The sequence below is a fragment of the Callorhinus ursinus genome, unplaced genomic scaffold, assembly GCF_003265705.2.
Source record: "Callorhinus ursinus isolate GAN/ISIS: 27379988/994484 unplaced genomic scaffold, GSC_fseal_2.0 scaffold68, whole genome shotgun sequence".
NCBI lineage: Eukaryota > Metazoa > Chordata > Mammalia > Carnivora > Otariidae > Callorhinus > Callorhinus ursinus.
Window position 1 is genome coordinate 3,816,466 of NW_027397130.1, and position 18,056 is coordinate 3,834,521.

The 18,056-nt window shown below is 46.3% G+C and overlaps 1 protein-coding gene across 2 annotated transcripts in view; it reads right to left on the reverse strand.

The window, feature by feature from the left end:
• AFMID (arylformamidase) overlaps nucleotides 1-18,056 on the reverse strand; it is a 28,239-nt gene that overhangs the window by 9,488 nt on the left and 695 nt on the right. For both annotated transcript variants that reach the window (XM_073886028.1, XM_025859907.2), the window contains exon 2: nucleotides 16,456-16,546. In XM_073886028.1, the coding sequence (XP_073742129.1) occupies nucleotides 16,456-16,546 (91 nt within the window). The remainder of the gene's footprint in view (nucleotides 1-16,455; nucleotides 16,547-18,056) is intronic.

Here is an 18,056-nt window from a genome sequence, read left to right on the forward strand (position 1 = left end):
GATAGGTAGTAAACTTGTGTGATGGGGCGCCTGGGGGCTCAGATGGTTAAGCATCTGCCTTCAGCTCAGGTCATGATCCCAGGGTCCTGGGATTGAGCCCCCGAATTGGGCTCCTGGCTCAATGGGGAGCCTGCTTCTCCCTCTCCCTCTGCCTGCTTTTCCCTTGCTCATGCTCTCTCTGTCTCCCTCTGTCTCAAATGAATAAATTTTTTAAAAAATCTAAAAAAGGGCGCCTGGGTGGCTCAGTGGTTAAGCGTCTGCCTTCAGCTCAGGTCATGATCCCAGGGTCCTGGGATCGAGTCCCACATCGGGCTCCCTGCTCAGCAGGGAGCCTGCTTCTCCCTCTCCCACACTACCTGCTTGTGTTCCCTCTCTCGCTGTCTCTCTCTCTGTTAAATAAATAAATAAATAAATAAATAAATAAATAAATAAATAATAAATAAATCTAAAAAAAAGAGAGAAGATTGTGTGATAAATAAGCAGTGCTGGGTCAACTGAATATCCAAACGAAAGAAAAGTTTCTTGATCCCTACCTCACACCACACCAGATCAGTTCCCGATGGACTATCTAAACATGAAGGAGAGGAAAATAGAACGCTTGGAAAAGAGGCTAGGAGATCTTCATGATCTTGGGATAGACAAAAATTGCATAAATAGGACCCCAAACACATTAATTGAAAAGGAAATGGATGAGTATTTCATGATGTAAAGAGCAAAACAGTTTGCGTAAATAGCATTTGGCATGATCAGTGTGGTCTTTCTGATACTGAAGTTGGTAGGGAGAGACATGAATTTGGAATCCATGTCCCTAGAGGTGCCCAGGTCCCCAACCTTGGTGGCTGTGGTGGTGGACTCAAAAGGAAAACAGTGCTCCTCTGGGCTGGATGATCTTGCAACTCCAGAAGGGGCAAACTCAGTATGCAGAGATAGCCTGTATAAAGTGTGTTTAGGCAGGTGTGCATAAACTGTTAAAATGGGCTGTCTGCATATCGGCTGGACTGCTCAAGGCCAAGAGAAACAAAAATGATGGTAGACACCCAGTTTCTCTCATGCCAAAACCAGGGACCATGCTGCCTTTGCAGGACAGGCAAAGTGGCTGCAAAACCAGTTTTGCTATCACTGACCACATCTACTGCTCCACCCCCCCATCCTTGGGGTGAGGGGACAAGAGAAGGAAAGTTTTCTTAGGAGAGAGATGTGCCATGCTATGTGCTGTGGGTCTCCGCTCCCTCTCCTGCAGAGGGGCAGGCGGAAACTTCCCATCTCCTAATGCTTCAAACAACCAACTGCTCAGAAGGCCTGATGTGGGACTCCTGCAAGTGTCTAATGACCAGAACAAAGCAGGCTCCCTGTGTGTCCATGCACCACACTGGGCACAGACCACTCTGTGGGACACGCTTAACAGAATGCATCTATTAGAGACTTCCAGTGAATCAAACCTATTGCATTTGTGATTATAATCTGAAGTGTTTAGGGGTGACTGGGTGGCTCAGTCTGTTAAACATCTGCCTTCAGCTAAGGTCATGATTCCAGGGTCCTGGGTTCGAGCCCCATGTTGGGCTCCCTGCTCAGCAGGAAACCTGCTTCTCCCTCTCCCTCTGCCCTTCGCCCCTCCTCTCTCTTTCTCAAATTATTTTTTTTTAAGATTTTATTTATTTATTTGACAGAAGAGAGAGCTAGAGAGGGAACACAAGCAGGTGGGGTAGGAGAGGAAGAAGCAGACTCCCCGCCGAGCAGGGAGCCCGATGTGGGGCTCGATCCCAGGACCCTGGGGTCATGACCTGAGCTGAAGGCAGACGCTTAATGACTGAGCCACCCAGGTGACCCTCTCTTTCTCAAATTGAAAAAAAAGAAGAAGAATGTAATTACAGACGGGGCACCTGCGTGGGTCTGTCGGCTGAGCAGCCAACTCTTGATTTTGGCTCAGGTCGTGATCTCATGGGTCATAGGATCGAACCCTGCATGGAGCTCTACATTCAGCAGGGAGTCTGCTTGAGGATTTTCTCTTCCTCTCTCTCCGCCCCCCGCCCCCCACCAACTTGTGTGCACACTCTCTCTCTAAATAAGTAAATAAACAAATCTTAAAAAAAGAAGAATGTAGGGGCGCCTTGGTGGCTCAGTCGTTAAGCGTCTGCCTTCGGCTCAGGTTTTGAATCCAGGGTTCTGGGATCGAGCCCCGCATCAGGCTCCCTGCTCCGTGGGAAGCCTGCTTTCCCTCTCTCACTCCCCCTGCTTGTGTTCCCTCTCTCGCTGTGTGGCGGAGCAAGGTGGCGGAGGAGCAGGAGACCTGGGTGTCGTCTGGTCTCAGAAATTCAGCTGCATAGGGATCAAACCATTCTGACACCTACAAACTCAACAGGAGATCGAAGAGAAGAATAGCAACAACTCTCTGAACAGAAAAGCGACCACTTTCTGGAAGGTATGACGTGCGGAGAAGTGAATCCGAGGCGGTATTCAGGAGGAGACAGCGGGGGAGGGGGCCTCCGTCCGCCGCTTCTGGCAAGTGATAGAGCCGCGGAGCACAAAATCGGAACTTTTAGAAGTCGGCTCCGCTGAGGGACCTCACTCCAGTGGCTAAGTGGGGGGTAGGACCCTCGGGGTCACAGAAAGACCGGGGGTGCCTGAGTGCGGCAGAGCTCCCAGGGATCAGAGAGGGGAAGCCGGCTGCAGAGATGGAGCCGAGGCGCGCGCTCTCAGCTCGGGGTTGCCATAAACTGTGATCGGTGACAGTCGGGCCACTGCTCCTCCAGCAGGGACCCAACAAGCGGCAGATCCGGGGAGACTCCCCTTCCTCCCCCGGGAGCAGCGGCGCGGGAACGCACCGCAGGGATCTGCTGGTTTGGAGACTCCGCACGGGGTCGGGTGCCAGAGATAGCAACGCTCGGTCACAGGCCCGGTGAGCACGGAGTGCGGCCGGAGACCGGGGACACGGGAGTGACTGCTTTTCTCTGGGGGCGCACTGAGGAGCGGGGCCCCGAGTTCTCAGCTCCTCCGGGTGGAGATTGGGAGGCCACCATTTTCACTCTGGTCCTCCAAAGCTGTACCAGAGCTTGGAGGGAACAAGAGCACCGGAGAGCAAACCTGAGCAGATTGCTTAGCCCAGACCGACAAGGGCGGGGCAATTCCGCTTCTGGCAAAGACATTTGGGAACCACGGCAACAGGCCCCTCCCCCAGAAGATCAGCAGGAAAAGCCAGCAAGCCAAGACCAAGTTTACCGATCAAGGAGAACGGGAGAACTCCAGTGCTAGGGGAATACTGCCCCTAGAATTCATGGCTGTTTTACCATGATTCATTAGTTTTTCAAAGTTGATTTTTTTAACTGTTTTTTTTCGTTTTTTGAATTTTTCTTTTTCCCTTTTTCAACCAACATCTTATCAATCCCTTTTTTTAAGAAAAATTTTTTTTATTTTTCATTTTTTAGAGTCATATTTTATCCCTTCATAGTAGTTACCCTTATTTTTGGCATATATATATAAGTTGTTCTCTCTTTAAAATTTTGAGATACAGTTTCTTCTAACAGATCAAAATATACCCTAAATCACTAGTGTATGGCTTTGTTCTAGTCTCCTGACTGATCACATTCTCTCCCTTTTTTCTTTTTCTTCTTTGTTTTTTAATCTTCTTCTTTCTTTTTTTCAAACAACTTCTTACCTTATCAATTCCTTTTATAAAATCTTTTATAATTTTCATCTTTACAGTCATCTTCCATCCCTTCATTGTATCAACCCTTATTTGGCACATATATAAGTCTTTCTTCCTTTAAAATATTAGGAGGCACTTTCTTCTAACAGACCAAAATACGCCCAAAATCTAGTGTGTGGCACTCATCTATACACTAGTGTGATCATATTTGATCATATTCTGTTTTTGTTTTGTTTTGTTCTGTTTCTGTTTGTTTTTATCTTTTTCTTTTTTTTTCCCTTTCTTTTTTCTTTCTTTCCCTTTCTTTTCCCCTGGTTTCAGGTCTTTTCTGATTTGTATAGAGTATATTTGCTGGGGACGTTGTTAACCTGTTAGCATTTTGTTCTCTCATTCATCTCTTCTCCTCTGGACAAAATGACAAGACGAAAAAAATCACCTCGGCAAAAAGAACAAGAGGTCGTACCGTCTGCCGGGGACCTACTCAATACGGACATTAGTGCGATGTTGGAGCTAGAGTTCAGAATCATGACTTTAAAGATACTAGCTGGGCTAGAAAAAAGCGTGGAAGTTATTAGAGACACCCTTTCTGGAGAAATAAAAGAACTAAAATCTAACCAAGTCGAAATCAAAAAAGCTATTAATGAGGTGCAATCAAAAATGGGGGCACTAACTGCTAGGATAAATGAGGCAGAGGAGAGAATCAGCGATATAGAAGACCAAATATGGAAAATAAAGAGGCTGAGAAAAAGAGAAACAACTACAGGATCACGAGGGCAGAATTCGAGAGATAAGTGATATGATAAAACCAATCAACATTAGAATAATTGAGACCCCAGAAGAAGAAGAAAGAGAGAGAAGGGCAGAAGGTATATTGGAGCAAATTATAGCAGAGAACTTCCCTAATGTGGGGAAGGAAACAGGCATCAAAATCCGGGAGGCAAAGAGAACCCCTCTCAAAATCAATAAAAATAGGTCAACACCCCGACATCTAATAGTAAAACTTACGAGTCTCAGAGACAAAGAGAAAATCCTGAAAGCAGCTCGGGAGAAGAGATATGTAACCTGTAATCGTAGAAACATTAGATTGGCAACAGACCTATCCACAGAGACCTGGCAGGCCAGAAAGGACTGGCATGATATCTTCAGAGCACTAAATGAGAAAAATATGCAGCCAAGAATACTATATCCAGCTAGGCTGTCATTGAAAATAGAAGGAGAGATAAAAAGCTTCCAGGACAAACAAAAACTAAAGGAGTTTGCAAACACGAAACAAGCCCTCCAAGAAATATTGAAAGGGGTCCTCTAAGCAAAGAGAGAGCCTAAAAGCAGCATAGATCAGAAAGGAACACAGACAATACACAGTAACAGTCACCTTACAGGCAATACAATGGCACTAAATTCATATCTTTCAATAGTTACCCTGAATGTAAATGGGCTCAATGCCCCAATCAAAAGACACAGGCTATCAGATTGGATTAAAAAACAAGACCCATTGATATGCTGTCTGCAAGAGACTCATTTTAGACCCAAAGACACCCCCACATTGAAAGTGAGGGGGTGGAAAACCATTTACCATGCTAATGGACACCAAAAGAAAGCTGGGGTGGCAATCCTTATATCAGACAAATTAGATTTTAAAACAAAGACTGTAATAAGAGATGAAGAAGGACACTATATCCTACTTAAAGGGTCTATCCAACAAGAAGATCTAACACTTGTAAATATCTATGCCCCTAACATGGGAGCAGCCAATTATATAAGGCAATTAATAACAAAAGCAAAGAAACACATTGACAACAATACAATAATAGTGGGGGACTTTAACACCCCCTCACTGAAATGGACAGATCATCTAAGCAAAATATCAACACGGAAATAAAGACCTTAAATGAAACACTGGACCAAATGGACTTCACAGACATATTCAGAACATTCCATCCCAAAGCAACGGAATACACATTCTTCTCTAGTGCCCATGGAACATTCTCCAGAATAGATCACATCCTAGGTCACAAATCAGGTCCCAACCGGTACCAAAAGACTGGAATCATTCCCTGCATATTTTCAGACCACAATGCTTTGAAACTAGAACTCAATCACAAGAGGAAAGTCGGAAAGAACTCAAATACATGGAGGCTAAAGAGCATCCTACTAAAGAATGAATGGGTCAACCAGAAATTAAAGAAGAATTAAAAAAATTCATGGAAACCAATGAAAATGAAAACACAACTGTTGAAAATCTTTGGGATACAGCAAAGGCAGTCCTAAGAGGAAAGTATATAGTAATACAAGCCTTTCTCAAGAAACAAGAAAGGTCTCAAATACACAACCTAACCCTACACCTAAAGGAGCTGGAGAAAGAACAGCAAATGAAGCCTGAACCCAGCAGGAGAAGAGAAATAATAAAGATCAGAGCAGAAATCAGTGAACTAGAAACCAAAAGAACAGTAGAACAGATCAACGAAACTAGGAGCTGGTTCTTTGAAAGAATTAACAAGATTGATAAACTCCTGGCCAGACTTATCAAAAAGAAAAGAGAAATGACCCAAATCAACAAAATCACGAATGAAAGAGGAGAGATCACAACCAACACCAAAGAAATACAAACAATTATAAGAACATATTATGAGCAACTCTATGCCAGCAAATTAGATAACCTGGAAGAAATGGGTGCATTCCTAGAGATGTATCAACTACCAAAACTGAACCAGGAAGAAATAGAAAACCTGAACAGACCTATAGCCACTAAGGAAATTGAAGCAGTCATCAAAAATCTCCCAACAAACAAAAGCCCAGGGCCAGATGGCTCCCCAGGGGAATTCTACCAAACATTTCAAGAAGAATTAATACCTATTCTCCTGAAACTGTTCCAAAAAATAGAAATGGAAGGAAAACTTCCAAACTCATTTTATGAGGCCACCATTACCTTGATCCCAAAACCAGACAAAGACCCCATCAAAAAGGAGAATTACAGACCAATATCCTTGATGAACATGGATGCCAAAATTCTCACCAAAATCCTAGCCAATAGGATCCAACAGTACATTAAAAGGATTATTCACCACGACCAAGTGGGATTTATCCCTGGGCTGCAAGGTTGGTTCAACATCCGCAAATCAATCAACGTGATACAACACATTAACAAAAGAAAGAACAAGAATCATATGATCCTCTCAATAGATACAGAGAAAGCATTTGACAAAGTACAGCATCCTTTCTTGATCAAAACTCTTCAGAGTATAGGGATAGAGAGTACATACCTCAATATCATAAAAGCCATCTATGAAAAACCTACAGCCAATATCATTCTCAATGGGGAAAAGCTGAGAGCTTTTCCCCTAAGGTCAGGAATGCGGCAGGGATGTCCACTCTCACCACCGCTATTCAACCTAGTATTAGAAGTCCTAGCCACAGCAATCAGACAACAAAAAGAAATCAAAGGCATCCAAATCGGCAAAGAGGAAGTCAAACTCTCACTCTTTGCAGATGATAGGATACTGTATGTGGAAAACCCAAAAGACTCCACCCCAAAACTGCTAGAACTCATACAGGAATTCAGTAAAGTAGCAGGATATAAAATCAATGCACAGAAATCAGTGGCATTCCTAGACACCAACAGCAAGACAGAAGAGAGACAAATCAAGGAGTCGATCCCATTTACAATTGCACCCAAAACCATAAGACACCTAGGAATAAATTCAACCAAAGAGGCAAAGGATCTGTACTCAGAAAACTATAAACTACTCATGAAAGAAATTGAAGAAGACACAAAGAAATGGAAAAACGTTCCATGCTCATGGATTGGAAGAACAAACATTGTGAAGATGTCAGTGCTACCTAGAGCAATCTACACATTCAGTGCAATCCCCATCAAAATACCATCCACTTTTTTCAAAGAAATGGAATAAATAATCCTAAAATTTGTATGGAACCAGAAGAGACCCCGAATAGCCAGAGGAATATTGGAAAAGAAAAGCCAAGCTGGCGGCATCACAATTCCGGACTTCCAGCTCTATTACAAAGCTGTCATCATCAAGACAGTATGGTACTGGCACAAAAACAGACACATACCTCAATGGAACAGAATAGAGAGCCCAGAAATGGACCCTCAACTCTATGGTCAACTCATCTTTGACAAAGCAGGAAAGAATGTCCAATGGAAAAAAGACAGTCTCTTCAACAAATGGTGTTGGGAAAATTGGACAGCCACATGCAGAAGAATGAAACTGGACCATTTCCTTACACCACACACAAAAATAGACTCCAAATGGATGAAAGACCTAAATGTGAGACAGGAGTCCATCAAAATCCTAAAGGAGAACACAGGTAGCAACCTCTTCGACCTCAGCCACAGCAACTTCTTCCTAGAAACATCCCGAAAGGCAAGGGAAGCAAGGGGAAAAATGAACTATTGGGATTTCATCAAGATAAAAAGCTTTTGCACAGCAAAAGAAACAGTCCACAAAACCAAAAGACAACCGACAGAATGGGAGAAGATATTTGCAAATGACATATCAGATAAAGGGCTAGTATCCAAAATCTATAAAGAACTTATCAAACTCAACACCCAAAGAACAAATAATCCAATCAAGAAATGGGCAGAAGACATGAACAGACATTTTTCCAAAGAAGACATCCAAATGGCCAACAGACACATGAAAAAGTGCTCAACATCGCTTGGCATTAGGGAAATCCAAATCAAAACCTCCATGAGATACCACCTCACACCAGTCAGAATGGCTAAAATTAACAAGTCAGGAAACGATAGATGTTGGAGGGGATGTGGAGAAAGGGGAACCCTCCTACATTGTTGGTGGGAATGCAAGCTGGTGCAACCACTCTGGAAAACAGTATGGAGGTTCCTCAAACAGTTGAAAATAGAGCTACCCTACGATCCAGCAATTGCACTACTGGTTATTTACCCCAAAGATACAAATGTAGGGATCCGAAGGGGTAAGTGCACCCCAATGTTTATAGCAGCAATGTCCACAATAGCCAAACTGTGGAAAGAGCCAAGATGTCCATCGACAGATGAATGGATAAAGAAGATGTGGTATATATACACAATGGAATATTATGCAGCTATCAAAAGGAAGAGATCTTGCCATTTGCAATGACGTGGATGGAACTGGAGGGTGTTATGCTGAGTGAAATAAGTCAATCAGAGAAAGACATGTATCATATGACCTCACTGATATGAGGAATTCTTAATTTCAGGAAACAAACTGAGGGTGCTGGAGTGGTGGGGGTTGGGAGGGATGGGGTGGCTGGGTGATAGACATTGGGGAGGGTATGTGCTATGGTGAGAGCTGTGAATTGTGCAAGACTGTTGAATCACAGATCTGTACCTCTGAAACAAATAATGCAATATATGTTAAAAATAAAAGAAGAAGAAGAAGAAGATAGAAGGAGGGGAAGAATGAAGGGGAGTAAGTCGGAGGGGGAGACGAACCATGAGAGACGATGGACTCTGAAAAACAAGCTGAGGGTTCTAGAGGGGAGGGGGATGGGGGATGGGTTAGCCTGGTGATGGGCATTAAAGAGGGCACGTTCTGCGTGGAGCACTGGGTGTTATGCACAAACAATGAATCATGGAACACGACATCAAAAACTAATGATGTAGGGCACCTGGGTGGCTCAGATGGTTAAGCGTCTGCCTTCGGCTCAGGTCATGATCCCAGGGTTCTGGGATCGAGTCCTGCATCAGGCTCCCTGCTCCTTGGGAGCCTGCTTCTCCCTCTGCCTCTCTCTCTCTCTCTCTGTGTGTGTGTCTCTCGTGAATAAATAAATAAAATCTTAAAAAAAAAAAAGAATGTAATCACATTGTATAAATTGTGTTTAAATGTTTAGAGGGGATTTAATCTGTGAAAATTATGAGCTAACTTGGTTATGAACATTAATTTAAGAAATACAAGAATGCCATTAAATTTTGTTACAGAGAAACAGTATGTTTATATGGTTAAACAACACACAAAAGGCTTTTAAGTGAAATGTTGCCTCTCCGAGTCTCACCCGCCCGCTTCCCCTACCCCCTGCCATGGTGGCCACCATTATTAATATGGATGTAGAGCCCCCAATCTTTCATCCAAATGGCAGCATATTAAATACATTTCTGCCCTGCCCATTTCAATTAATATTTCTTGGAGAGTTTTTTCCAATTAGTACATAGCTTCCTGTTCTTTCCTTTTTAAAAGACCATTCTTTTTTAGATTTATTTTAGAGAGAGACAGTGTGTGTGTGGGGGGGTGGGGGGCAGAGGAAGAGAGGGAGAGAGAGAATCTCCAGCAGACTTCCTGCTGAGCATGGAGCCCGACACGGGGCTCAATCCCACGACCCTGAGATCACGACTTGAGCCAAAATCAAGAGTGGGACACAAAAACCACTGAGCCATCCAGGCGACCCTCAAGACCATTCTTAATATTTCATCCTATGGCTGCATGTTAATCCAGGGAACCAGTCACGTAACCAGTTACACAGCAAAGAAACCACATCCCACCATCAGGAAATTCTCCCGCTTCTACCAAATGCCCTCAGGTACGGGTGTGCACCAGCGACCCGAGCACGACGCCCTTTCGCTCTAAGGCTCAAATCCATCCAGGGCTCCTATCTTACTTGGCTCCAGCTGCCTGCCAAAATACTGGAGCGTTTGGGGTTAATCTCTGGATGTTTACTTCCCACAGTTCTGGAGCCTGGAAGGCCTCGATCAGGGTGCCAGCAGGGCTGGTGTCTGGGGAGGGCCCTCCCTTGGGCCCACACAACTCACTGTGTACGTACACTTCCCTGTGAGCCTGTGGAGCTCTCTCCCTCTCTGGGGAGGCAAGTCCTCCGTTGTTTCTTCTAAGAATCCTGCCAGGTCAGGACCCCACCCTTCTGGCCTCGTTTAACCTTACTTTAGCCCTTAGAGCCCCATCTGCAAATAGAGCTACACTAGGGGATAAAGGCTTCAACATGGGAATTTGGGGAGGGCACAAAGATTCAGTCCACAACAGCTCACACCCCAAAAGTCCCGGGACCCTACAATACCAACTCTCCCCCCTGCTCCCCTTCCTCCAGGAGCTGACCCTGACCCCCCTACTACCCACTGTCCACCATCCCCATCACCAGCTCTGTATCCTCCAGAACACTTGCCCCTTCTAACAGACAGTGGCATCTACTTCTGTCTTTTTTTTTTTTTTAAAGATTTATTTATTTGAGAGCGAGAATGGGAGAGAGAGCACATGAGAGGGGAGAGGGTCAGAGGGAGAAGCAGACTCCCTGCCGAGCAGGGAGCCCGATGCGGGACTCGATCCCGGGACTCCAGGATCATGACCTGAGCCGAAGGCAGTTGCTTAACCAACTGAGCCACCCCGGCGCCCCATCTACTTCTGTCTTAAGTTCATGGTCTATCATCTCCCCCTTTTGCCCCATTAAGAAGCACAATAAGGGATAAGCATGGAGCAAACAGTCAATGGCATTGTGGTAACATTGGATGGTGACAGATGGGGACTATTCTTCTCATGATGAGCCCTGAGTCGTGTACAGAGCTATGGAATCACTATGTTGCACACCTGAAACTATTACATCATTGTATGTCAACTGTCCTTCAATAATAAAATAAGAAGAGAAAGAAGAAGATTCCCAATGAAAAATGGGTGGGGGTTTTTCTGTTTTGCTCAGTGATCTATCCCATGCACAAAATGAGTGACCAGCACATGTCAGGCGCCCAGGAAATATTCCCCGAAGGGATCAGCACACGATGAAGCAGTCCTCTGCTGAGAGGCATCCCAAACAACCCTGTCGAGAATAGCCCTGTCGTGAATAACCCTGTGCGCACATCCCACTGGGTGCAGGGGTCTGAAGGAAGCACTCTCAGCAGTGGAATTTCTGGACCGGAAAATTGGTCATTTTGAGCCCACTGCCCACTGCCCTCTTGCCAGCACAGTGTGAAGAGGCTTGTGCCCGACAAGCACATCAACAGAGTGGGTTCATCAAAAGATAGCCATCTGTTTTTCCCAAGCATTTGTAAAGGAATACATGGACCAACTGGATTCATTTTGTGCCAGAACTAAGAAAAAGACCATGAAATTTATGTTCTAAATTGAAGAGCAATTCAGACCAAGCGGCTGTAGATATTCCCTATCATGCACACGTCTCCCTCAGATAAAAAACTCAGGTCACCCTGAGAAAGAGGGACTGTACCTCTGCAGGAGTCGGCCCAGTGGTTGGCGGTGGGTAGCTGGGTGCAGGGGCTGCAGCCTCCCCCCAAGTGTGCATACCACCGGCCCTCCAGTCCCTGAACCCCCGAGACAGGAACCCCAGGAGGGCTTCAATGAATAAACCATATTAAAACTTCCTTTTTTGATAATGCAAAAATTGAGTTTCTATTATTTGCAACTGAAAGTATCCAAACTGTTCCAGACAGAAACACCAAGTCCATGGGCCCATCCCGAGCATGTGTCAGGGGAATTAGGGGAAGTGGTGGCCAGAGCCCCTAGAGACATGCAAGAATGGGGCAGAGAGACCAGACAGTCCTAGAAGGCCGAAGACCAAGAGTTTATTACATGCCGTGGCCGCAGTTCAAGAGAAGGCGGCGCCCCATCAGCCACCCTCTAGTTAACAATAGGTGGTGGAACCATGGATGGTTTTATTTTTTAAAATCCCTTTTAGTAGGAATATGCTCCTTTTGTAGTAAGATAACAATTGTTACCTAAAAACAGCCACGATGGTTCAGAGCAGAGCTACTTCAAGTGTGCTGTGTGGGTACTGGGAGCCCCACCCTGTTTGCTACTAGTCCCTGATGAGCCAAGTACACAAAGCAAAAGTAAGCATTTAGAGTACATGCAGTTTCGTAGAACGGCTTTGTCTATTGGACTAAATAAGAAATCAGGGCCTTCAAACAAAAACTTGTACACCAATGTCCATAGCAGCCCTATTTACAATCGCCAAAAGTGGAAACAGCCCAAATGTCTGTCAGTGAACGAACGGATAAACAAAAGGTGTCATGTCCACACTATGAAGACATGAAGTAGCCATAGGAATTATACAACAGGGATGGACCTCCAAAACATTAAGCCAAGGAGAAGAAGCCAGATGCAAAAGGCCACACGTGTAGGATTCCGTTCGTACGAAACGTCCAGAATAGGTGAATCCATACAGACAGAAAGCAGTGGGAGGGGAGAAATAGAGAATGACTGCTTAATGATAGGAGGTCTCCTTCTGGGTTGAGGAAAATGATTTGGTTGGCAGAGGTAGGTGGCTGCACGAACCGTTAACATCCTAGATGCTACCGAATTGTGCACTTTAAAATGGTTGAAGTGGTACATTTTATGTCACGCGTACTGTAGCACAGTCAAACAAAACTGGGGCTTGTATCTTTTGTGCCTTTGTATTCTTCCTTTCACTTTTCTGGGGGAGAGAAAAAAGCCCAAGATCAGAGCCTGCGAAGAAAGGAGGGGCCCTCGGAGACCGGGTACTTACCAGAGGTTGTCAATCACGAGGCTCCACCCACCTCCCTGGTGGACGTGGTTTGGGGGACGATGCTGCAGGAAGCTCTCAGAGGCAGGGAGTCCAGACAGCGGTGTCGCACATCTCTACCTACCTACCTACCTATTACCTACCTATTCATCCATCCATGCATCCACCCGTCCATGCATCCACCCATCCTTCATTTAGTGTACAATATATCGGTCCTAAGAGTCTTGGTAAAACAAGTTTAAAACTACCGAGAGAGGAAATAGTTCTGAAAACCTGCCCCTCCCAGCCCCCCTCTGCTCTCTGCCCATGCTTACTGAGCAGTCCCTGTGTGCCCAACCTTAGCGAGGCCAGGTCTTCATGGTGGATAAAGGTCCTCTACTTGTTAGAGCAGAACATCCCTCACTGCAAGTTAATAGGTCAGTGGCTGTAAGGGTAAATATAAATCAAAAGTAAGAAAAACAAAATTTTTTTGAAGTCTCCCTGGTGCAGAAAAGGAAAAGAGAGCTTCCTCCCTCCCTTTTCTTAGAGCATTTATTTTGGGAAACTCATTGTAAATCCTCTCTCTACCCCTTTGAGGTGTATATAAATATTTTTAAAAGCTAAAGAAGTCTCTTGCCAGTTACACAACCGAGGAATGTTTCCCTCCAGGACTGGGGGAGCCATCTCTTCGAAACGTAGTCATCAAGGAAGCCAGGACCCCTACCCCTGGATTCCATGGGAGGGCAGGAGCCTAACTTCTGCAGGTGCCTGGCTCCCAAGTTTACAAAACGACCTCTTGTCGTGAAGAGATGAGAAGTTTTCTTTTTCCTCTGGAGAAAGGCAACTCGCAAGCACGGGTGGCCACCCTAATTACCAGGTGGACTGTGGAAGAACCGGTGTGGCGTTGTCGGGCTCTCTTGCTTGAGCACAGGTACCATTTATCTTGAGAACAGGTGTATCTGTTCTGCGATGGGGTGTATCTGCCTGCCTGTCTAAAAGGTTGACGTTTCTTTCTGGTGTCTTTAGTGGCTTGCCTGTGGTGCATATCGCAGTTTGGCTTAACCCTTATTCCATAATAACACATCTTCTTTCTCTCTCTGTCCTTTGTGGAGAAGCTTTCTGGCTTGGCTTCGTTATTCGCGCTTTGTGTCCCTTTGCTGCCTCCTGTGAGTTTGATTCTGGGGCAATTCTCGAGTCCGCAGGCAGCACTGACGAGGTCTGGGGAGCTATTCCAGGAGAGGCTGGGCCATGCTCATTCACTGACATTGCCTGACCGGTCTCACCCTGTCAGCCTGCTCCATTCTTACCTGGAAGCTCAGCTCGGGGAGGGGACCGCCATCACGAGCTACATGAGCTTGGGAGGTTATTGAACCTCATCAAGCAGGGTGAGCTGAGGGAGGTACTTGCTTTGGGCACAGCAGTGGGAGGGGGGGCACCAAAAACTCAGTAATGAAGATTGTTTTGGGCTGTAGGTTTGTGTCCCCCAACATTCCTATGTCAAAGTGCTGCCCCCTAATGTGATGGTATTGGAGGGGGCACCTTTGGGAGGTAATTAGGTTTGGATGGGGTCATGAGGACGGAGCCCCTGTCATGGGGATTAGCAGTCTTATATGAAGAGGAACAAAGACCAGGGCTCTCTCTCTCTCCCTCCCTCTCTCTCTGCCACATGAGGACACATGGACAAGGCAGCTGTCTGCAAGCCAGGATGAGGACTCTCACCAGGGAACCAAACTGGCCAGCACCTTGGTCTTGGACTTCCCAGCCTCCAGAACTGTGAGAAATAGATTCTTATTGTTGAAGCCTTTTGTTATGGCAGACCAAGCTGACCAATACAAAGATAAATAATATTTAATTTAAAAAAAAAAGGTTTTTTAAGGTAGGCTGTACATCCAGGATGGAGCCCAATGAGGAGCCTGAACCCAGGACTCTTGAGATCAAGACCGGATCTTGGTTGGACACTCAACTGACTGAGCCATCCAGGTGCCCCAAAGAGAAATAATATTTAAATGCAATATATATACATACGTACTTTATTTTATTTTATATTTTAAAAGATTTTATTTGTTTATTTGACAGAGAGACAGCAAGAGAGGAAACGCAAGCAGGGGGAGTGGGAGAGGGAGAAGCAGGCTTCCTGCTGAGCAGGGAGCCTGATGCGGGGCTAGATCCCATGGACCCCGGGATCATGACCTGAGCTGAAGGCAGATGCTTAACGACTGAGCCACCCAAGTGCCCCAATACGAACATATTTTAAATCAAAAGTAATGCTAAATGTCCATGGCCAACAAAATGTCAACATTTTAGGGGCGCCTGAGTGGCTCAGTCGTCAAGACAATTAAGATAGACAAACAGGTTTTTGGGGCACCTGGGTGGCTCAGTCAGTTGGGTGTCTGCCTTCAGCTCGGGTCGTGATCAAAGGGTCCTGGGATTGAGCCCTGCATCGGGCTCCCCGCTCCGCGGAGAGCCTACTTCTCCCTCTGCCTTCTGCCCCTCCCCCTGCTCGTGCTCTCTCTCTCTCTCTCTCTCAAATAAATGGATAAAATCGTTTTAAAAAATAGGTTTTCTACAAGTTCATGTAGGTTTCACTGCACACTCAAATTTATCGACCAGATAGCCATGTATTTGGCACAGAGCTGGGCCCAGCAGAGGACGCTGAAGAGCCCAGGACACAATTCCACTCCACCTCTGTCGGGACAGGGAGGACGCTGATATGTACCGGAATGAATCCCCAGGAACCTGTTCCTCCAGCTGGATTATCTCAGTTTAGAGAACCACCAACTCTGAGAGCTCTGTTCGGTCTGCTGAAATGAAGATTTGCCAACATCCAATTTTCCCTGCTGAGGGGAGTGGGCTGGCTGCTTTCTCACACTTCCTCCAAGGAGCTTCCTTTCCCCAACCCAGCACAAATGCCTCACTGAGTGTTAAGATCATGGTATGACACTCTGGAGACACGGGACAGAAATGGGAATTCACCTTGAGACTTCTCCGCTAGCTTACAGGTTCCTAAGCCCTGATTTCTTGAAAGAAACAAAGTCTTCTTTGCTTCTTACAAATAGCATCCACATCAAATGTTCAGCGGCCAAGGGGGAGGCCTCCCTGTTTTTCATGCCACCTCACTGTGCCACTGTGGCACATTGCCTAATGGGCCTGGGCATGGTTGGCTGAGCAGGAGAGGAGGTGGATCACGGTCTGTGGGGCGTTTCCTGCCTCCAGCCATCCTGTGGCAAGGGCTCCTGGGTGCCTGGCCCTGAGCCGACAAGGCTTACACAGTGCCTGGACTTTGGGAATCGCCCTGAGAGCCTGCTCCTGCCCCCAGCATTCTGAACCACTGCCACCTGCCAAAGTCCACCCACGGCAGCCATGGAGAGGGCCCCCAGTACCCTCGTCTCCTATGTGTGAGTACGTCCTCAGGGCCTCCTCGGCTCCCTGTCGGATGACCCATCTGCTGGGGCTGTACTGATTCTCCAGCTCCTACGGAACACAGACAGAAGGCTGCGTAAGACCTTTGTTCTTCACACTGTGCCCCCACCCCTCCAAATGTCTGGATGCTTCTCTCTACCTTGAGAAGCTCCCTCCCCAATATCTTAGGCTCCACAGATGCCCTCAGCTTCCTTCAAGCCCCTCCAGTCTCCAGCCTGGTCACCCACTCCCCATTCTCCCCCCACACCAATTAATTAGGTACTTCAAATACAACACCACAGGTGCTCTCAGACTCGTGGTCTAGAGCAATCGTCATGCTTTAACTAATGGACAGCCTTAAAGGGGAGATGAGGTGCCATAAATGTGTCCGGGTTAATGCCACTTGTGGGCACCCCTCCTACTGCTGGAGGCCCGGGAGTTGGTGGGGCGGGGGGCACTGCAGAGGAAGTGACATGGAACTGATCTTCTCTGAACGGGCATGATTCTTTTTTTTTTTTTTTAAGAATTTATTCATTTATTTTGAGAGAGAGACAGAGACAGCAAGAGAGTATACAAGCAGGGGGAGGGGCAGAGGGAGTGGGAGAGAATCCTGAGCAGATCCCCCACAGTCCGTGTAGAGCTGGACACGAGGCTCGAGCCCACAACCTTGAGATCATGACCTGAGCCGAAAACAAGAGTTGGCCGTGCAACTGACTGAGCCACCCAGGCGCCCCTGAGGGGGCAGGATTCTGATTGCAGGAGTCACAGCAAAAAAACAGAGGTCAGGAGGGAGGAATCAAAGGTCAGTTTGGAAATGCTGATGGGCCAGACTGCTGAGACACGGAGGTGAGGCCCGGAAGCTGGGGCTGGGGGGCAGGGTCTCAGATGTCAGGCTAAGACGCTCAGACTTAATGCAGACAGCAACAAGGAAACAGATTTTGGAGAAGGAGCTCAAAGGCAAGGAGAAAGAGTGAAACCTAAAATGGGAAATTTGAAGGCGGGGTGGCTTCCCGGAAGGGTTTTGGGCTCTGGAGTCAGATGGGTTGAGTGCCATCCAAGTTCCAACACCTACAGGTTGTTTTACTCTGGGCAACTCACACTCTCTGGGTCCCAGCCCTCTCTATAATGAGCGTAACAGTAGCCTCACAAGGTTGAAGGACATAAGGCATGTAAATGAAGTAAAACTAACCATTCAAGTGTGGGTTACTGCCTCCTCCTGTTGAACGAGATTCTTGGCCAGTATTCTTTAGATCTGTACAATCTGCGCCTGTAGGGCCTTTACAGCCATCCCTGACACACACTGTGAGTTTGATCATCATCTTTACTGTTGTTATGTATGATAACAATAATGCAAAAGGTTTCTGAGAGTCCTCTGGTATTGCCGGCATGTGTGTGTGTGTGTGTGTGACAGAGACAGAATGGGATTTCTTGGGGGCAGTATGCGTAACTTATCAGATTCTCAGATGTATTTCAGATGTATCTGGGAATCTCAGGAAAAAAAAAAAAAAAAAAACACCAGGGCGCCTGGGTGGCTCAGTTGGTTAAGCGACTGCCTTCGGCTCAGGTCATGATCCCGGAGTCC